Source organism: Erithacus rubecula (assembly GCF_903797595.1).
Source record: "Erithacus rubecula genome assembly, chromosome: 6".
Lineage (NCBI taxonomy): Eukaryota > Metazoa > Chordata > Aves > Passeriformes > Muscicapidae > Erithacus > Erithacus rubecula.
The window spans coordinates 7205277-7226094 of NC_136688.1; the positions used below are offsets into that span (position 1 = coordinate 7205277).

At 43.6% G+C, this 20818-nt stretch overlaps 1 protein-coding gene across 1 annotated transcript in view; it reads left to right on the forward strand.

The window, feature by feature from the left end:
• Positions 1-460: 460 nt before the first annotated feature.
• The window catches only part of RRAS2 (RAS related 2), a 39983-nt gene continuing 19625 nt past the window's right edge, over positions 461-20818 (forward strand). The window contains exon 1 of the mRNA XM_079308077.1: positions 461-803. Within this exon, the coding sequence (XP_079164203.1) occupies positions 699-803 (105 nt within the window). The 5' untranslated portion in view covers positions 461-698. The remainder of the gene's footprint in view (positions 804-20818) is intronic.

The following is a 20818-nucleotide window of genomic DNA, read 5'->3' on the forward strand; positions in this document are numbered from 1 at the left end:
AGAAACACATTCACAAGAAAACCTGGTGAAGAATGGCGAGGGGCTTTAGCCACTATGACTTTTTCCCATTTTTCCCTCTTGGTGGGAAGTGATGTTAGCGACACTTTGGCTTTAAGCGTCTCTGAGCCTTGGCTCTGCATCCGTACGCAGGGTCACCAACACGTCCCTGCCCATCCCGTGGGCACCCGAGCCTCATTAATGTTGATGAGGCACTCAGACGGGCAAAGCCCACGAGGCCACGGCTAATTACCTGCGCGGCGGGCCGTCTGCCGGGGGGACACCGGGGACACCCGGGGCCGCCACCGCGGGCACCAGCCCGGCGGCGCGGCTCGCACTCGCCGGAGCTCATTAGCACGGCGATGAGCGGGGACCGCAGTTCGCGCATCCCGCGCCTGGCCCGCCCTAATTAGCATGCAGATGAGAGCCCGCCCCCTCATTAGCATGGCGCGCTGGCCCCGCCCCGGCGGCCATTAGTGCCGCGGCTCTGGCTGCGGGGGCGGGCGGTGCTGCGCTCCGCTTCGCTCGGCTCCGCCGCACCGCACGGCGGGGCGGGCGCTGCTGCTGCTCGGCCCGCGGCTGCTCAGCCCCGGCGGCACAAGGAGGAGCGGGAGGAGAGCGCCAGCGAGAGCGAGAGAGAGAGGGAGGCAGGCGTGGGACCCCGCGGCGGCGCTGCCGCGATCGCCCCGCTCGGCTCCCCCATGGCCGCGGGCTGCAGGGACGGCCCGGGGCAGGAGAAGTACCGGCTGGTGGTGGTGGGCGGCGGCGGCGTGGGCAAGTCGGCGCTCACCATCCAGTTCATCCAGGTGAGGGGCCGCGGCGCCCGGGGGAAGCGCTGCGCCCGCCGGGGCCTGGGCGCTGCCCGGCGCGGGGGGGCCGGAGCCGGGGCTGGAGCCGGAGCCGGGGCCGGGGCTGGAGCCGGCGCGGCGGGCGGCAGCTCCCGGCGGCGCCGCGGGATGCTGCCGGCGGGGCAGCGGGAAGCCCGGGGCGGGGAGGCGGCGACGTGACCTTGAGGGGCCCGGGGCGGCGGCGGCCGGGCCGGTGCGAGCCCCCGGGAAGGTTCCCGAGGGCGGGAAGCGGCGGCCGCCGCCGCCGGGCGGGGTTGGCCGGCCGGGCGCGCTGCGCCCCGCGGCCACCGGCGGCTCCGGTGCGGCGGGCGGGGTCCGGCCCCGCGCTCCGCCCGGGAAGCGCTGACACTCGGCGTCCGGCTCCGAAATAGCTGCCCCGGGCTGCGCAAATTGTGGCGGCCCGGCGAGGGGCCGGGGAGCCGCCGCGGCTGCCCCGGGAGGAGGCTGTGTGCGAGCGGGGACCGGCCAGCGCCCACCGCCCGCCCTGCGAGCGCTGCCCTTCGTCTGCAACTTGTAGACAATTGAACTTTTTCGTCTGTTCGCCTTCAGTAGGAACACCGTACAAAGGGTGCGTGCCAGTGTTAGGAGGAAGATCCCTTTTTGCTGTTTCGCCGCCAATTCAGTCGTAGCTCCTTTACTTATTTTCATCCGCTGCCCTGTTGCTGTTAGCATTTCTACCTCTGTTTATGGTGGTAGGAGGAGACAGCTACTTGCGTTCTGCTTGCTGCTGTTGCTGACGGCAGAGCAGCAAATCTGGAGAGCATGGCTTCTTGTTTGTTTTCTTTTATTCCACTGAGGAGGGGCGGTAATGCTCTACCTACCCCTGAAAGGGGCTGCTTGACGGCGGGGCACACTTGTCTTTTAATGCTTGGGGCAGTGATGTTCTCAGCTCATGTTTTGTTAGAACAAACAGGTGATCTGATAGCAAATAGACTATTTCTTTATTTCAGTGGGTTTTTTCACTCACACATGCATCTATGTGCTCATTGACTCATCTACTCTGTTAAGGATTTAAGCTCTGTAGCATAGACTAAATAACTACATAGAAAACAGCACTTTCGAATTTTTGGCTAAGTACTGGATACCCAAGTGCTTATAAGATCCAGTATTGTACAGAACATTAAGAGAGGGGACACATTGGGAGAGTTAGTTCTTTGGAACTGGTTTAGTCTGAATAGTGGTTTTTGTGATGTATTGTACAGGTGTCTTTTGTCAGATGTATAGATGGCTGGTCAGTTTTTGGTAAAATGCTGGCTGGTCTGTTTGAAGGTGATGGGGCTGGAATAAGTGCAGTCCTCTCAGTGTGTGGATGGAATTCCTCACTGCTTGCATATGGAGATAATTAAACCCTGTGTTTTCTGCAGCTGGTTTAGGGTGCCATTCACTCCAACACAGCACTGCTGCCTGAGGTGGTGTGCCTGTGTCTTGCTGTGGCAGTAATGTGTACAGCTGGATATGGCATCAGTTCTGAGAGGCTGCTGCCTTGGGAAATGTTGCTGAAGGGATTTCTGGATTCCGTGGCAGCATGGAGGGCTTTGGGATACATTTACCTTTGCAACAACAATGCTGTAATTTCTTCTAAAGACGTAAGGAGGAAGGAATGGGAAGTTCACACTTGATGCCTTTGTATAGCCATCTTTTTTTAAAAGCAGTAAGGTTCTGCTGAGTGCTGGATAGCTTCAATATTGGAATACTTGTGGAAATTAATTCTTTACCCTAGAAGTTTGAGCTTATGTTAAATATAAATTTTTGTCCAAGTACTGTGACACTTGTCAGTCTTTTGGCAAATATCTACAAAGGAGGAACCCGTGTCTGTTGTGTCATATATAAGGATCTTTTCAAATTAGCAGCAGAAAAATAAATAGTTCACTTTCAGAGTGTTGAGGGAACAGCACTGTGGTGTTAAGCTGACACGTGGAGGGTGAATCTTCAAAACAACTTACTGTCAGTTTGCATTGTGTTATCTCCATCTTCTTGCCCTCTCGACAACTTTATCCTGAGATAAAATCTTGCCCCTGAAAAGTGAAGTTTAGCAGAACATTCAGCTTTTAAAAAAACTCCAAACAACCCAAAGCAAAACCAGAGAAAAATAGCTGGGAAATGAAGACCTGGGCAGTACCTCAGGTACCTTAGAGAAGAGTTTTGTGTTTTTTCCATGCTTGCTGTGTGGTTTTGGACAATGAGATGAGTCTTGGTGTGCTATTTATATCCCACAGCGTCTTCCTGAGCTCTGAAAGCTGTGATGTTATCAAGTGTGTGCTTTGCCATGCAGGCACCTGGGTAGTTTCTGTACAGCAAGTCTATTGCCAAATACGTTGTTTGTCTTTTAAGGCTGCACAGAAACTGCTCCAAGTTGTTTTAAAATTGATTACAAGCAAGTCACGTGCTTCATTTTTGGAATTTCTTTGGATTAAGTGACAAACGTGTAGTGGCCTCCACTAAAACATGGATCAGTACTAGCTTTTGCTGCATGACAGATCCTGATGTCACTGGAGGATTTAAATTCTTTTTTGCTTCTTTATTGCTTGTGTTTAAAATAAGGCTGTCAACAACTGAGTTTTGAGGCTTAAAAAGGAAAGCTTATTTTTTTCTTACTGATACTAGTAAATATTTCTACACTTGGTTTTGCTTTCCTTCTTAATTTTTAGTAAATCAGTACTCAAGTACAGCTGTTGCTTTTACTTCAGTGCTGATTGTTTCCCAGTAAATAAAACTTTGGTGGTGATAGGATATCATGAGAAAGCATGTGCCACAATTCATGCTGTATCTTTGGAAGACAACAGGGGATTCATATTTGAAAATGGGAAAACTCTTCCTTGATTTCAAATAAAACAAAGGGAAACATGAGAAAGTGAGGATGTAAGAAGAACCAGTTGATCTTCTTTCTTTTGCCAGCATTCTGGGATGTCTGCACAGCTCATCCTTGCCTGCCTTTTTGATGGTGGGAAAGCAGGGAGCATTCATTCCTGCAGGAGTAGCAGTGGCTGAGGTTATGGCAGTGCAAAGTGCTCCTGTGCTTGCTGTTCTGTGTGTGAGAGAGATTATCAGCTCCTGGTGATTGTTGTGGCCAGGAACAGCCACGTGTTTGAGGGGAGGCTGAGTGAGCAAACCCATCCCAAGGCTCTTTGGTGTCCTGAGTTCACTGTGCTAATTAGAGCAGTGCAGGAGTAATTGAGGTGGAGCTGGTCACTTGCTCAGCACTGCCTGGGATCTTGGGTTCACCTCTCAGTGACACCTTGGAGTAACTTCAGAGTACAGATGAACAGATGATAGCTTTCAGTGGTTAGATGAGTAGTGTGTTCCTCAAAATTCTTCCTCTAGGGAGGTAAACACAGCTCGATATTGCTGTTGGTGGGCCAGGATTTCATCCTGGAAATACCAGATCATTTCCTTTAAATCAGGATATGATAGATGAACTTACTGCTGTCGAGCCTGTGCTCTGGTAAGACAGGAAGTGAAGATGTTTTAATTGTGGAGGAGAGTTAATGGGATGTTGCAGCTATAAACTCTAGGAAAGCAGCAGTGAATGATAGTTCAACATTACACCACAGCATTTTGTAAAAGTCTAACTGGTAGAACCAAGCATTCCTTCTGTTATTGGAAACATACACAAATAATCCATCATGCTCACATCCCAAGAGGCAGAAAACTTTTAAAATGCATTGCAGCCAGTTAACTGGCCTCTTAGCAGGCTGAGGTATTTGGGAGTATGAGCTGTGCAGAGCACACAGCTGTTGCCACAATAGCTTTTCTCCAGCTGTCATGCAGAGGTCTGTCACAAAATACCCCACATTCCCTTGTAACTCAGCCCTTTGTAATATTCAGGTTTCCTTGCTCAAAGGGAATACAGCCTAGCAGATACCTAATCACCCTCTGATTTTTCTTTTTTTTTTAATCTTGCAGTTGCCATTTACTTCGTGCTTTTATTTTATGTTGCAAAACTGAACAATATATAGCTAGGTTTTTTTACTAATTTTAGCAAGAAAGCCACTTATATCTTATTCTTTCAAGTCTGCAGTGCAAAATAATGTCTATTTTTGAACAGAATTGATTTATTTGTCCTGGTGCTTTTCCTCTTTGTAAAATTATGGCTTTTCTTTTGTGACAATTACATGTATAGTTTTGCATACTGAGTAGGCTTTGGTGACTTGTGTGGATGTATCAGTTAAATGTCACTAGATCCTTGAGATGGTATTGAATGGTTGTAATTCAGTGTGGTTGAGTTTAGTTTGTCAGTCAGCTTGATGTTACCTGTGGTAATGCATGAACATGTTTGAAACTGCAGAAACACTTAACACGGTACAAAATCTGTGTAGGGCTTCAGTGTTTGGGGCTTGTTTTTGTTTGTTTACTGATTTCATGCTGTATTTGCAAGCTCAAATCTTACTGCCAAGTTTGTAAAAGAAAATACTTTTCCTACTGCTCTTAAAGTGTCTGTAACAAATTCTCATTGGAGCTCAGCTTGCTGTTCCACTCACTAGTGAGCAAAATGGGTTGGATGTAGATTTTTGACTCTTGAATTTTAATATCAGACATTTTGTCTGAAAGCAGGAGTATGACTTGCAGATGGATGGGTCAGCAGTTGTTCAGACTTTTCCCCCCCTTTTTCCTTTCTTTTTCCAAGCTGCTACTTTCACAAGACTGTTCCCATTAACTAGCAATAAACCCAAAGGTGGGTTATCTCAAAGTGTCTTTTATCTCTGAAAGTAGCTGTTGGCCAACAAAATGGCTTGTTCTGAGTTTTATGCTCTATATATGAATTCCAGGCTCCAAAATAGAGTAGTAAAGTAGATTGAAAAGCAACAACTGAGCGTGCAGCTGGTGTTTGAGCTGGCGTGCTGGGTGTTTGACAGACCCTGATGTCTTGGTGCCCCACTTCCTTCCCTGTGCTGGACTTGGGATGTGCAAATCCCTCCACGGTTTCTGGGTATTCTGAGTAACCCTCTCTGACCGTCAAAAAATGCTCTTGGAGTAAGCACACAAGCAAGTGAAAGGAGCAAAATGCCAGGGATTCCAGGCTGCAGATTCACGCAGGGCTGCGCTGGGGCTGGTATGCTCACACTGAGATAAAGCCTGGGGCCTCTTACTGTAACTCAAGGTGACAAAATACAGCCCAGGAGCAACTGATTGTCGACATCTGGTGAGGTTAAAGGTGGGAAATAAAAATCCTAATCAAAACAAAGGACTTGTGGTGCAGTCACCTGGAATAATAAGAGTGGCTTGTCGCCCCTCTTGTGAAACTTGAACCACTTGGGCTCCTTGCTTCCTGCACACTGCTACCAAGCTGAAGGCTGGGCTCACTCTGGATACACATCTACAGCCTGGGAATGCAGTAGGTGACTTCAGGCTTGCCTTGCAGGCAAGCAGGAAACCTCAACTGAGTGTTGCAGTATAGCCAGCAGTGGCATAATGAATCCTGTTAGCCAGCAGTCACGCCTTGTACTAGTGCACACACAGGGTAGAGCTGAGCTGAGTTCAAAAGCTGGCATCAATTTGGAGCACTGCTTAACTTTTGAGATACTCCCCGTTCTGGTTTTGAGCAATTTATATATATATTTTTTCCAAAGTGGAATTTCTTTTGGACAGCTTAACCCACGTGGCAATCCAAAAGCACCTTTCTGTGTGCTAGCTCCTAGCAGCAGTTGCTTATATAGCGAGTAAATATTGACGTACCTTCTGGTTATCAGGTCGTCTTCTGCTGCCACTTGCACAAGGAGTGCTGGCACAGTTTCCCAGGTTGCTGCCTGGCATGGCCTTTGCACTCCAGGGATGAATAGGCAGCCGCTGGCCGCCAGCCCTGTGCCTCCTTCCCCTGCTGGAGGGAGAGGCTCCTGCCTCTGCTTTTGGCTGGAGCTCTGAATTCCAGTGCTCTGCAGTGGTGCTGGAGGGTGCCTCTTATAAGTAGGGCCCTTATACTCCAAGAGTTTGGAAGGGCCTAAATGGCTCATACCTTGTGCAACCTGTTCGCACTTACCGAAAGCGTTCCCAGCACTGGAAATGTTGTGACTGAACTCCTTGAAGTGTCTCAAGATAAATACCAGCTTGGTGAAGTGGAATGTAGCTGACTTCTGGCTGGTAGGAAGCTAGGTTTGCTGCAGACCTTCCCAAATTAGTCAGTCTGCAGGTCCAGACTGGTGTGGCACAAGCTGGGAGCTTCTCCCTTTGTTCCTACTGTTCAAGTGGCTTAACTGCACCAGTTTGGTAGGCTTGTCTTCAGTTATGGCCATAAGGCACTGTTAAAGGAAAATGGAACCAAGAAATGCACCACTTCTTGCTCTAGTTCAAGAAGTATGTAAAACCAACATTAAAACAGAAATCATACTGTAATTGGTACTTTTTATTTTCTTTTAAAATTGTTGCTCTGCACAGGATGCATCCAACCAAGACAAACTCCTACTGTGAGGAGTAGGAGGGAACCAGATTAAAAAGTTTAATTACAAATAATGCACTTGGGCAGTGTTGGCCTGCAAGTGGTTTGCCATGCAAAGTTGCTGGAGTTGTGTTTTGAAATTCTGAGAGCAATGGTAGCCTAGTACTACAAATTTCTAGTTAGATCCCAAGTGAATTATTTCTGTCTGGGCAGTGAGTGAGACCCTTTCTGTTCACCTGGAACTGTATCATTCTTTATGAAGACTTGCTCTGTGACTGAACACCTTTTTTCTTGTCTCTTTTTTTACCTTCTTTGCTATTTTGTATGTTCTGCCTTATGAGTTTGGGATAGCCTGTAGGGCACTTAATGGGAACAGTTAACACAAAAGAAAATATTTCTTTCCTCTCTTTATAGCTTAGTTACTTAGATAGCAGACAAGGGATGTTTGCTTAATATGCTTGCTTTGCCTTTTCTTACTTTTTTTCAGCATGCATATACTTAAGCTGGTCACATCCCAGTGTGTGAAGTTCATGATAGGCAGTGGTTCTTCTGGATGGAACTGTGGTGAGACTGAAATTACTTTTTTGCAGATGGCTTGCTTTTACTAGGTTGTTTTTTAGAAGGGTTGGCTGGACTGTTGTTGGTTAAGCTAAAGAAGCTCAGGTATTCACATTTGAAGTGCTTGATTTTGAGACTAATCAAGTGTTGTGTGCAAGGGATGTTGTTGCAGCGAGGTCAGGGATTCTAATCTGCTGCTGGAATGGGAAAAGCTGGAGAACCTGGACTTATGCAGAGCCCCAAACCTGGCTGGGTGAATGCTGCTGAGGAGGACTGTGTGCACTTCTCTAGCTTTGTGACCACAAGGGCTGTGCTGGTGCAGATGGGGAGCTGGAGGGCTTTGAAAGCGAGGGCAAGATGATTGTTTGCTTTTTAGAAGGGACTGACAGTGGGGAGGCACAAGGCTGGGGAAATATTTTTGTTCTTCAAGCCTGAAAAACAGGACTTTGCTGTAACTGAAGGCTTAATTTGATAAGCTAGGTAAGGAAAAATGTTCAGAGGGTCCCCTTGGTGCCACAGCAGTTTGCCATTATAGTTATTTACTCCCTCCAGTGCACCCAAACTCTGCAAGCCATCGGAGTTAAAAATAACCAGGGAATGTTTGTAGCCAGGATCAGTTACCCTGTCTGGTTCACTGTGCAGCTCTGCAAACAACTTCATCTGGCAGTGGAGCTCATTGAACCAGGCCTGCACCAGCCTCTCAGTTGGGAGCAGAAAGTGAGGTGTAGTTTTTGGTGAATCCAGATAGGAATGAGTTCAGGCAATAGGAATGTGTGCAGAAGGGCACTATTAAAGATAGCATAAAGTGCTGGCTGCTGGGACCAGCGTGCTTTAATAATTAACTAGATGTTAGCACTGACACATAAAAATGGTGCAGTTGAAGAAAAAAAAAATTAGTGTAACACTCACAAACAAAGTAGTTCACAAAGATCTTTATTCAGGGGGTCTATGGGAGGTGTTATTTCTCAGCAGATTAGCTGTGGGTACACACATTAATAATTATCAAATGTGTCACTTTCCTCAAGTCTTCTAAGCCAGAGAATAAACTTGAGCTTCCATACAACTTTACCAGCAAATTATTTTTCCAGTCCTGTTCTGAGTGATCTGTAACTGTAGTGATATAATGTGTTGAGTCACCAGTTATACTTGCTAGGAAAAGAAATTTTAAAATCACTCTCATTACTATTTCAAGTTTTCCTGACAAAACTAACAGCCCAGCTCATATTGCAGAGCATCTTCAGTATTCCTCATTTAAGCAGACATAAATCTATAAACCTGCAAGCAAATCTGAGTGTTTTGCTTCATATGTGGTAAGTAGACCATGAAATGGTAGGATGCCAGTGATAAATCTGTGTGAAAAATCTGGCATCTTTGGGTAGAAAAACGATCTGCTAAATTTCTTCTGTTATTAGACTGGTTCCATGCAGGGAAAATTAGTGGGATTACAGTCATAGGCACTGCTTGAGGTAGGGAGTTATTTAACTATGTGTTCTTAATATTTCTGTGTTTCTCCCTCCTTTTAAGAAGCTGCTTTGTGATCATTTGAAAAGGTACCTGTCTATAATATACTTGTATATGTGCTGCCAGCTCCACTAAAAAAGCACACAGTGTTTTCCTCTGCTAGCTCACACTAACAAGCCTTCATTAGCACAACCCAATAAAGTAATGGAGATATATTTAAATGGATTCTGGCTTTGCATGACCCAGTATTACTGAGAATGCAATAATGAGTATATTTGAACTTTGCCTTGCAATTTCAGTTGCTGCTAAAGATTTTTTCCCTAGCAGTTTGTCTTTGAAGTCCTCCAGAAACACAGCATCTTAGCCTTTGCTTCCTATTCTCCTGCCTCCTCTCAGACCCTAAACTATGTTACCTGAATCTTGACCACATCCTCAGAGATTTCCAAAATGTGTTTGTATATGTGCTGTGTCACTTTGATTTCCCATACTTTGATTTTCCTTAAACTGATGTTCCCCCTCCTTGTGAAGTAGGTTTGCATCCTGATGGGAATTCTTCAAGTATCATGGATGGAGGTGACACACTCCTGTGCTCAGCAGCATTCCTGTAGTGTTGCAGCAAATTCTGAAGCTTTTCTCTGATGGGTGTATGCCATGATAAACATTTTCCAGACCCTGCAATTTGAAAGTGGACCTGTGATGCCAAGATCCTTCTTAGCACATCAGCAAAGTTAACCAACTGTGCCTTGTCTTACATCTAAGAGTATTTAAAGAACTTTTAAACTGTGGATGTAATCTTATTTCTGTCTCTGTAGGGGCCTTAAGCAGGGTGTTTGTGGTGGGGTTTTTCCTGTTTCCAGAGATAAGTTCTTCTGTCTGTGGCATCCAGTGGACCAACCACTTTGACTCTCCTGCCTTGCTGCTTTTATTGCTGGCTCTTAGCAGGTTGTCACCAAGCCACAATGCTGTTTTCTGCTTAGCTTTGGAGTCTTGTGCTTCCAGTTCTTTTGGGTTGGTTTAACTACTTCTCCAGCTGTTGGGACAATATTATTTTATGTTGTACATGCAATTCTACCAATTGAAGGAGTGCTAAACCTTAAAGCTCTTGTCTGGTTTGGTTGCTGCAATAATTGCATGTTTAAGCTGCATGCCATACCTGGAATATGGGAGGTTCAATGTCTAATTATCAAGAAATTATCGAAGGGAATCAGGCTGCTCACTGTAACTTCTAGAATATGATTTTAGCATTAGGTTTTACATGAAAACCAGGCTTTCTGCCATAATGTAATTGAAGATGCTTCTGGCAATTAGGTGGTTTGTAACTTGCCCTGTCATACCGTGCCAGCCTCGGGGTGATGCTGTGGGAAGGCTCACAGAGGTCAGGTGGAACTGGAGGAGTTGTGTGTCTGATGGGGACAGCAGAGCCATGGTGAGAGCTTTGAGCAGGCAGGGTGGGTGGACAGGCAGCTGCTCCTGCAGCAGGCTGCCCACAGATGTGTGTGTGTGTGCAGCTGGCTGCAGCCAGCAGTGGGGGAAGTTACCCCAGTCTGGGGCTGAGACCTGGGGGCTTGTTCCTCTTGCAGAGAGCACAAGAGTTGTGAAATGCCCCCTGAGTGTAACCCTGATGAGCAAGCCCTGCTCTCAGAAAAGGGGGTGCTCAGTGAAGTCTCTCAGAGGTCACACTGTGTCAGAGCAGCTAATGGAGCAAGAGGTTTGACTTCTTTCAGGTTCAGCTTTTAGTGTCAAGGCAGCTCTTAAGTTTTGGAGGTGTTGTGGTCTTCTGGCTGCACATCTCTGAGCCCACTGAGACTGCCTGGCAGTGGGTTTGCTCTTTGATCTGTCCTGAGAACATTGCTCAGTGCAAGGAGACATTTTAAACAGAGTGCTTTACTTTCATCAAGGATGTTTAAAACCTGAAGCATTTCTGAATTCCTGCATCTATGACCTAAATCTACTAACTATAGAAAATGTTTTGTCTCACGCTGAGTTTCTGCTTTGTTTCTGTCTTGCTGGAGCAGTACACCCAAATATATTGTTGCAGACATCTCAACTTCTTTGAATTTAAAAAAGGCACTTGAAAGCTCAGCTTTTGAAGTAGCTAAAGACATGTTTTCCTTTAGCTGTCTAGAAGTTTTTTGCACCCATTAGAATGGATGTATTGTCTATCAAGTAACTGAAGGATTTGACAAACTATTTTTGTCTGTTAAACTATTTTTAGTCATATATATCCTACAAAATTTGCTAAAATTCCCTAGCATTTGTAAATTTGAAATTGCCCAGTGTCTCTGTTGGTGGGGCTGTATGGGAAAAGAGCCTCAGATCTGAAGTAGTCAACTTCCTTGTCCCATTATCTGCCTTCTGCCTGACTAGGTTACATTCCACACATTTTTAGTAGTGGCTTCCCCTCCTCCTTAGCTGCTTTGACTTGTTTTGTGGGAGTGCTTGAATATTTCCCTGACACACCAGAGGTCTTCTCCCAAAAAAGGAAACTGATAATAAAATTGTTCACTTAGAGCAGAATTTGGAAATAATCTGGTCTGTGCTGATCTGGGTGTCTCTTGGTTGAAATTGTGACCTGGGGTTTTAAAATCCAATTCAACTGGGGATTTTGCTCAAGGTTTGAGTTTATTTTTTAATTTTTTTTTTGTAGTTTTAAGAGTTTAAATTGCACCTTTGAAAATCTATTTTCTGTGCATTTCTGCAATTTACAAATATTCTGAAGAAAATAAACAAAAACCCTGCATCTTTTGAGCCGATCTCCTGAAAAAGATACTGAATGCTTGCTTGCATGAGGGAAGGTGGTGATCTGGAAGAATTTGTTCAGGGTGATTTCAGAAGATGAATAATTTAAACTGCAGCCACTTGCTTCAGACTAGATAATTGAGGCTGGGTTTCCTAACAGCTGAACAGCTTATGTTAAAATTTAAAAAAATTCACTGCAGCACATGTACTTTAGCTAGCTGTTTTGTATGTGAGTTAATCCCATGCCAGTTGAGTAGCGTGAGAAATTTAAAAGTATCTCAGCTTTCCCCCTGTGCAAGGAGTTATGAGATGCTACTGTGACTGCCTAGCACTATTCACCTAGTTATTTATCATCTCTTTGTAACTTCTTCCTTGAATGGATTCCAGTCCAGAAAATACATAATAGATACAGGGAAAGGCACTCCTGCTACTTGATTCTGCTGGACAAAACCTTATGTTCTTGCTGACTAAACATCTCCAAGTTGGAGCACTGACTTTTGTCAGCTTCCAGGCTGTGCTTTGAAGTGTGAGCTGTTGCAGGAATGGCTGCCTGCTCTCCCAGCAGTGGGCTGTGATTCCCAGGAAGATAGCCCCAGATTTGTTTTTGTCTTCAGGATCTGATGGTCATTTCCTAAACCTGAAGCATGTAGACTGTCAGTGTCAAAACTGATTTGAAGCAGAGTTATAACTCTGCTTTCCTGGTTAAAAAAAAAATATATATATATATATATATATATATGTATTTGAAAAACAGCAATGCATTAGTGGGCTTTGATTCTGTTCCACATGTTTGTAACACATATGGTCCCTCCAGGCAGCTTTGAGTTTTGGTCATTGTGAAAGGTTGAGTTTAACACATGCACAGGAAATGAGTCTTCTAAGAGTTATGACTTAAATTAAAATACTTTCTAATGCTGGAAGAAAGCTCAAAAGAGAAACTACTTGCCTGTAATTGGTAGCATCCACCATGTCTTTGTAAATAACATCAGCTTTGCAGCCTGTTAAAGGCTGGCAGAGCTGTGTGGTGCTAATGCTGTGATCAGAGGGACATGCACACTCTGCTCCATCCAAGTTAAGCAACAAGAAGATGAAGTCTTCTGTAGGGTTTCTGCTTGTCACACTGAGGGACTGTCCAGAGACTTCACCTGTGACTGCTGGAAATCTGAATAGTCCATTATTCTAAGTGTGATGCAGTTGAAAAACCTGTTTCTAATCTATAAAAATGGAGAGAAACTAATGTGCTTTCCTGTGGTTTTTGGTGCAGAAGGCTGTCTGCCTGTGCATTCCACTCTCTGTTTTCTCTTCACTGAATCTCAACCACAAGATCTCTACTTGGTAGAATACGGGACCGGAAATAGCAATAGGGTTTTTTTTTAAAAAATAAAAAAAAAACCAAAGAAAACCTCTGATCAAACCCCATGCATTCTAAAGCTGCTTTCTGAAAGTAAACAAATTAAAGGTCTTTGCATACTGCTCACACATTTTAAGATGGCATTTGCTGTACTGCTGCCTCTTTATACCTTTCAGTTAAACATTTGCAGGAATTCTTTGCTCAAGAAAGCAACCAAATAATGATGCTCTCTACTTATTTGGGAAGATAATTCATTATGTGTGCCTGTCAGATCAGGGAAGAATGTTGCACATTGCAATTTGAATTTAGATGTTGCTCTGTGGATCAATTTCCTAAAGAAAACAAGTGGCTTTAGGTGATGGAGTGTGTTCTAGCTTTCAGGGCAGGATGTTTTAAGCTGTCTTCCCTGCTAGATGTATGGTAAATCCACTTTTTCACATGCTGTTAAGCTGTTAGTAGCAGATTAGCAGAGGTTGGAGTGAGTTAGAGTGGAAGGATTGTGACATGTAGTGAGTCTGGTTGGTTTGCTCTGAGTTCCTTACTTCTGTACATGTTCTGAAATGGGCTTGGGCAATTTACTTGTTAGCTACCCATTTCCTGTCAGTGTGAGCTTGCTTGCAGAGAGAACAACTTGAATTTTGTTTGCTTCTAATGTTTTTTGTTTATGGGTTTTATAATTGCTGCATTTCATGCTACAGAAGCTCTTTCTTCTTGCTCTTTGCATGGGGTAGCAAGGCTTTTTTTGTGCTGGCCCTTCTGCACTCCTGAATCAGCCTCTGCAGGATTCTGGCCTCCAGAAATGAGGTGAGGAAGGGAGGGATTGCTTTGGAGAGGAATAAAAGACTAGTAAGAGCAGCAAAGGGTTACATTTCAGGAGTACTGGCTCCCCTCCTGGAAAGCCTTATAGGACTTGTCAAGTTGAAAGACTGTAAACTAAACATAGTGTGGCTGATTATGGCATGCAAGTATCATTTGGCATGTTGAGATGATAAACAAAACAGATCTTCCTTCTGAGTTGGTTCTAGACTGTGGAGCAATCTAATGCTTACTGTGCTGTTTGTGGAATTCATATTTACCCTCTTTTCTGAGCTTGCTGTATGCTTAAAAAGTATTAGTCTAACCTGGTTTTCAAAGGCAAAATATTTTGGTAATAAACAAATTAGAGTTACTTTTGTGGAAGTGACTGTTTAGTGTCTGTGAAGAAAGTATCTTCACTGAAGATTTGTTACAATTTAGTAATCATGAAATCAGAGGGAGAGTTAGCAGCTGCTAGTGGAACCAGCTTGTCAGAAGTGGGAAAATACAACTAGCACGATCAAATTATTTTTCATCAGCTCTTGTCCTTCTTCCCTTTGATCATCCTTGTAACTGGTTTAGACAATATGTTTACCAATGCTTTTCATGACCTATATTCATCTAATGTGCACCTCAGTTTTCCACTTAATAATGCTTTTCTCCTCAACTGATGTCTGTAAAAAATAATGTATAGAGAAGCCAGCCTGTATCTTCTAATGCAAATGAAGTAAAAAACATGTGGTCTGGCTGCCCTGAGCAGGCTGGCTTGTAAGTTTAGAAAACAAGTTTATTTGAGAATTTATGTAAATTCTTTGTAAGAATGAGTGCACACAGGGCAGAAGGGAAAGCACCTTGCTGGAAACCCCCTGAGCAGATCTTGACTATATGCTGCTACTGAAGTATCTCAATTTGAACACTTAGTTTTTAAGTTCACACCTTCAGCAATCTAAAAATCCCAAAGCCTGCCATAAGGAGGTGATGATAAATTGGTCAGTGTATGCTGTAGGAGAAAAAAATAAATTCTTTGCGTTTTTCTTATATTCCCTTAAAACTTGAAAGCCTCCTAAAGTACTAGATTGTTTTATTCAGAACACGAGTAGCAGGAGGGGGAGACTAGAATTTATTCTATTCAAGTGAAATTTATTTGAAGAATTGTTTTTGAAAGTTTATGTGGACCTACGTGGATGACTCCAAAGATTTAGCTCTTAGCAAAGGGCAACAGAGAACTAGGCTCAAATCTGTTTAAATAAGCACACAAAGTTAGTTTTGCAAAAGGATGAGAAAAATAGTTTGTTTACCTGGATTGAGCTGAGATGTATTGTGTGTTAGTCTGGTGTTGTTTCTGTCCTCTTCTAGTTGGGATTGGGTTTTTCCCTAATGCAAAGCATGTGACAGAGCAAGATCCCTCAGCCAAAGGTCTTTCCTTTCTCTGGATGGTTGGTCTGCTAAGCCTTGGGATTACAGATGTAGCATCTTGTCAGGATTTGTGTACCTGCAGCATAGATGGTGTCCTGGAGGTTTTTAATATGAGGGTCAAGTGAAGAGCAAGGGAAGAGTGCAGAAGGTTTCTAGATCCAGTGCAGGTTTGCATGCTCTTGGTGGTCTCAGGTTCTGTAGATGCATTTATTAGTTTTCACAGAGTTTGCTGCTGTAAGTGTAGGAAATGCATTTTGATGTTAGAGCCCTGTTTGCTGCATTAATCTGCTTGTCCAGTTACTTAAGGAAAGCTGTGTGGGCAAGCTTTGGATGACAGAACCAGGAGTGGAGAATAACTTGAGTCCTGCTATCACAGCAGGTGTGGCTGGGTTGGTATATGGGCACTTGTGCTTCAAACAAGGAATTGCAATTCCCATTGTTTCATGAGAAAAGCTCTCACTGGAGAGCTCAGGCTCAGCCTGAGCATCCAGCTCTGGGAGGAAATTGGGCACTGTTTCCCTTCAGCAGTTCATGTGCTTCTGAATGGGAAGTGTTTGCTCTTAATTTGATCTTTAAACTCTTCTTCCCCTTGGAGGAACTTCACTCACAAGTGGGTAGAGAGCTATTTTGGGACCTGCTCTAATGTACTGCTAAATAGGATGTTGGAGAAGAAAATGCTAAACAGATTTTCAGTGATCCCAAGGTCTGTGTGACTCTAGAAAGTGTTTGTAGCTCAAACTCTGAACTCCTGGAATAAGGATGGATTGCCTGTAATGTTTGATACACATCATGTTTTTTCTATGTTACTCAGAATCAGCTCCACTTTGGGAAGTGAGAGTGCTCAGTGTGGAACTGCTCCAATCTTTCATTTGCCTCCTTTACTGCTACCATAAATGGCCATACTGTAGAAACATGTGTTGACTGTGTGTGGTGGTTGATTGTGTAGCACCTCAGCTGAATGTTTCTTGCAGTTTCTTGATGTGGTTCGTCATAGATGTGGCTTTTTGAAATGTGAAAGTAGGTGTTTGCACATAAAGCTAGTTTGTTGCATGAAGTAGATCTTCACATTAGGACAGGTCTCCCAACATGCATCTTGAGTGTGCTGTGTGTTTGGGTTTTAATGGAATGAGAATGGTCCCTTGCAGCAGATGTTTGGCTTTTTTGATTTAGTTATAAGAGCATGTGGTTTGGGGTTAATTGTGTTCTCTGTATACGTGCTGTAAAAGTGCAAAGGCCAGGATTAACATCCAACATGTCCTCCAACTCAAAAAGTCATGTGAAATATTCACCTAACAGTCATAGAATCAATTAGGCTGGAAAAGACCTCTGAGACCATCAGCTCCAACCTTCTGTGGATCACCACCATGTTACCTAGACCATGGCACAAAGTGCCTCATCCAGACTTTTCTTGAGCATTCTTAACACTAACAGCAATGCCATAGGTATTAATTAATGTTAGTTGTCTCTTTTTCTATTCCATGTGGTGTCTGTGGTACTTCAAAGTCAAAAATAAACTCCCTCTGAGATTTCTACATGTTTCCCTGCCCTATGAGTGGGGTGATGCTGACTAAGAGTGGTACTACACCTGCAGGTGCACAGGCAAAGGGGAAGAAACACTGTGGTTGGTTTTAGTACAACCAAATGTTTTGCTCGTAAATAAAGGGGTTTTTTTAGATGGAAGTCATTGCTTGCTTAAATATGTAGACTGATTACTGAGGGCAAAAGCATTTTAAATAAAATTTGAGGACATAAGCGTGTTTCCATTTGACACTGTTTTGACTTCAAAATATGAAGTTGCTGAGACTGAAAATTCTGGCACTGCTTAAGAGCATTTTAATTGTGCTTACAGGGGCTTTAGGATCTCTTCCTTTCCCCTGCAGATCCACTAACAAGCTAATTTAGCAAGGCAGTGCTTATAACCATTCCGTGCTATGACATTGTACTCGTGTCAGGATCAGCAGTGGTAAAACCACTCAGTAGTTTCTGGTTCCTGGAATTTGGCTGTGTGCACATTTCCCTATATGTGAGTATTGGTTAAATTGTGCTTTTGAAGGAGGTGCACAGGCAATGTTAGGATTGCACATAAGATTCATGTGCTACTCTGCAAGTGTGCTGATTTAAGTGATCTCACTGGGTAACCTCGTGCCACTGAGGGTCTGGAGATATGCAGGACAGCATGTTTGGGTTGACTTGTGGGATGCTGATGCAAACACAGAGTGGAGCCATAAATTCTGTCTTCCCAATCATGAGTCTCGTGGTTTGGATTTCCTTGTTTTTGTTTATATTCAGGATAAAACTTCCTTTCTTACCTCTTGCATTTCTTCTAAGACTTTTGGTTGTTTGTCTGTAATGTAGAAGTTCCAGTAGACATGGCTTTGCTTCTGAAAAGTCAGAAATGAAGTGCTGCATAGCCTGTTGTAAACAATCCTCATGTGCTGTACTGTGCCTTTGCCATTTGATGAGAAATCCAGGCTGAGTTCTGCTGTTGTCAGATGGGAAGGAGTAATAACCTTTGATCTTGAAATCTGCTGCTGCTGGTACTGAGAGAGCCTATGAAGACATTCTTCAAGGACATTAAGATTAAACTTTTCTGCAAGCACTGATTAGGCTGGAAAGGAAAGCATTGTAATCCCCTGGTATCTGTGATGGAAAATACTCTGTATTGCTTTTTTCCAAAGCTATTTGTCCAGCTGAAACTTTGTTTCAGTTACACCAGTCCGCACTGCAGGCTCTTGCACACCATGTATTTGATTTCTGAGCTTCTGTTCTTCCAGAAACCTGGAATTTTGAGGCTAGTGTTCATGTGAACAATTACTTCTGCAGCAGTAGTGTCCCCATCTGTGAGCCTAGCCTGTGTTTAATGTGCTTGTGCTTTGACAAGCATGGTGCCCCATGGTGATCTCAGGGCAGCCTGCGTCACTGAAATATCTCTGTTGGGTATCTCTCTGCTCACATGGGGTTGGGTTTCTCCATCCTGCTCCAAACCTGGAGTGACTTACACATTGCTTGGCTAAGTTCAGTTTACAATGGCTGAGTCTGGGTTCTTTCTCTTCCCGTCTGTCAGGGTTGGATCTGTTCAACACCGTGCCCAAGCAGTGGGACAAAAACAAAGGTTTGTGTGCCAGGAAGGTCTGAACACACTGTCCCTGGTGTGAAAAGGCTGACACAGCCTGCCCTACCTTGGAAGAGATCCCCTTCCTTCCTTTTCACTCTCACAATTAGGTGGCTTAACCTGACACCTTAGCTTTGCTTTTAAAAAAATACTCCCAAGCTTGTTGTTTGGCTCTAAATCCCAAACTAAGGTAATAAGTGCTTCTCCTTGATGTGTCTGGTTAAAAATCAGATGCTGAAACGTGAATCTCTTGAAAAAGTTCACTTGGCAGAGGGAACATGAAGGTTGTGGAGCTTTTGGCTGATTTGGGAGTGAGTGGTGTGAAGTGCTTTGTTCTCCTTCTTGGTCCCCGTGGGAGCCCCAGCTCAGAGTGGCCAAATCTGCACGTACAGATCACATGGAAAAAAACACCTATTGACCACTGCAAATCCTCCTGCTTTGAGGTTTTGCTGCTTAGTCACAAACTTCTGAGAAATGCTTTCACGTGGAGGAAAGCATATCTTCATCTCAGAATACAGTGTGATTGATGACTGATATGGATGTGAAAAAAACCCTGGGTACTCCTGACTGCTGAGCCTGCAGCATGGGACCAGTGGGCCTTGGGTTAATCAGCCTGGCTTGGTGTGGCTTTCAAACTTTAGAAATTGATGTGTGCAAAGTGGGTGTTTAGTACATTATTGCTCTTGGAATTTTTATCTTGAATTTCTTGTTGATGGCTTGCTACTTGCAAGCTGCTCAGACACTCTTTTCTAAAGGAAAGTTACCTAGTGTGCTCCTGTTTTAATTAATTTTGCAGCACATTTTACCATCATAATATATGCACCATGCAGCCTCTGATGCTGTCACTGCTGAATGATTAACACACTTTGAAGGAGTCCATGATTTCATGGGTAGGCAACCAATTATTTCATTATCATTTGAAACTGTCATGCTGCAGGATAACTGCATGTGTTTTACTGAGTTGGGTGAGGATCTGGGGGAAGGCTAATAATTATTAGCCTTGCTAATGAAAATAGATGGCTAAATAACACTTACACAGCTGTAATTTCAGCATTCCTGACACTTCTGGTTATAGCACTTTCCAAACTTAAAGATAATAGTAATTGTCTGTAGTCTGCAAAATTAGTCTAGACAGCCTAATCTAAGGCCAAAAGGTTGGAGTTGAATAAATATGTGATTTGGGCAAATAAAGCTATTAGAGCTGTGCTTATCTTCTTGAAGCAATAGTTCTTATTAGAAAGAAGTGCTATTTTATAGCTTTTTCCTAAATAATTAGCTTTTAATGATCAGTCAACAAATCTTTGAAAAATAAAGCACTCCAGACTTTGCTAATGAAACTGAGTGTTATTATGTTGGATATTGTCCAAGCTTGTGTTCAAAAATTCCAGGGAATTTACTGGTAATCGAGAAAACCCTACAAGACAGGAACTAGTGCATTGCTATGAGTGTCTACAATGATCTGGCAGTGTAAATAAAGTGTGTCACTGGGTCTGAAAGAGTAATTTCAACATTTTTCTTTCCCGGCAGAACAAGTGGTATGGTCAAAACTTCTGGAAGCTTTCATTCTTTGGGTTCAGTTCCCAGTTACTCTGTGGCATTTTTGTATTTGGGCAAATTGTGTATTAATCAAGTAGCTGTATATATTAAAGTTGGGTCAAAAGGCATATCTTGGTGATATTAGGTGAATTTTAATAAGATGCCTGGACATATGAATGTGGTTTGCATGCCTATTATTTATTTGGATGAGGGATTTTTATAATTTTTATGTGGCAATTTGGATTTTCTGATCTCTTGATCATCCTGAAGGCAGCAGGGGAATGTCAGGACTGGGAATGATAAAACCTCCCTGTTTCACTAGGAAGTTGCTGTAGTTTAATTGTAAAATGAAATACTAGAACTATTTAATTCAAGCTTGACTTATTCTAGAAAACTGTAGGCTCTGGGCTTATTAGGCTAGTGAACCTGATTGTATTTCCATGTTAAATGTTTGAAGAGGAAGAATGTAGAGAATTTACCTTCCTCATGCTTTCTACCTGATTCCTTCTGATGAACCTGTCAGAATAAGAAAGGTGTGAACTTGAGGAAGTTTTGATCTTAGCTTGCTGTAGAGTCCCAGGGATCAAACATTTTCAGGTACTTAAAATGTGAAATACAGGTTAGAGTTGCTGGAG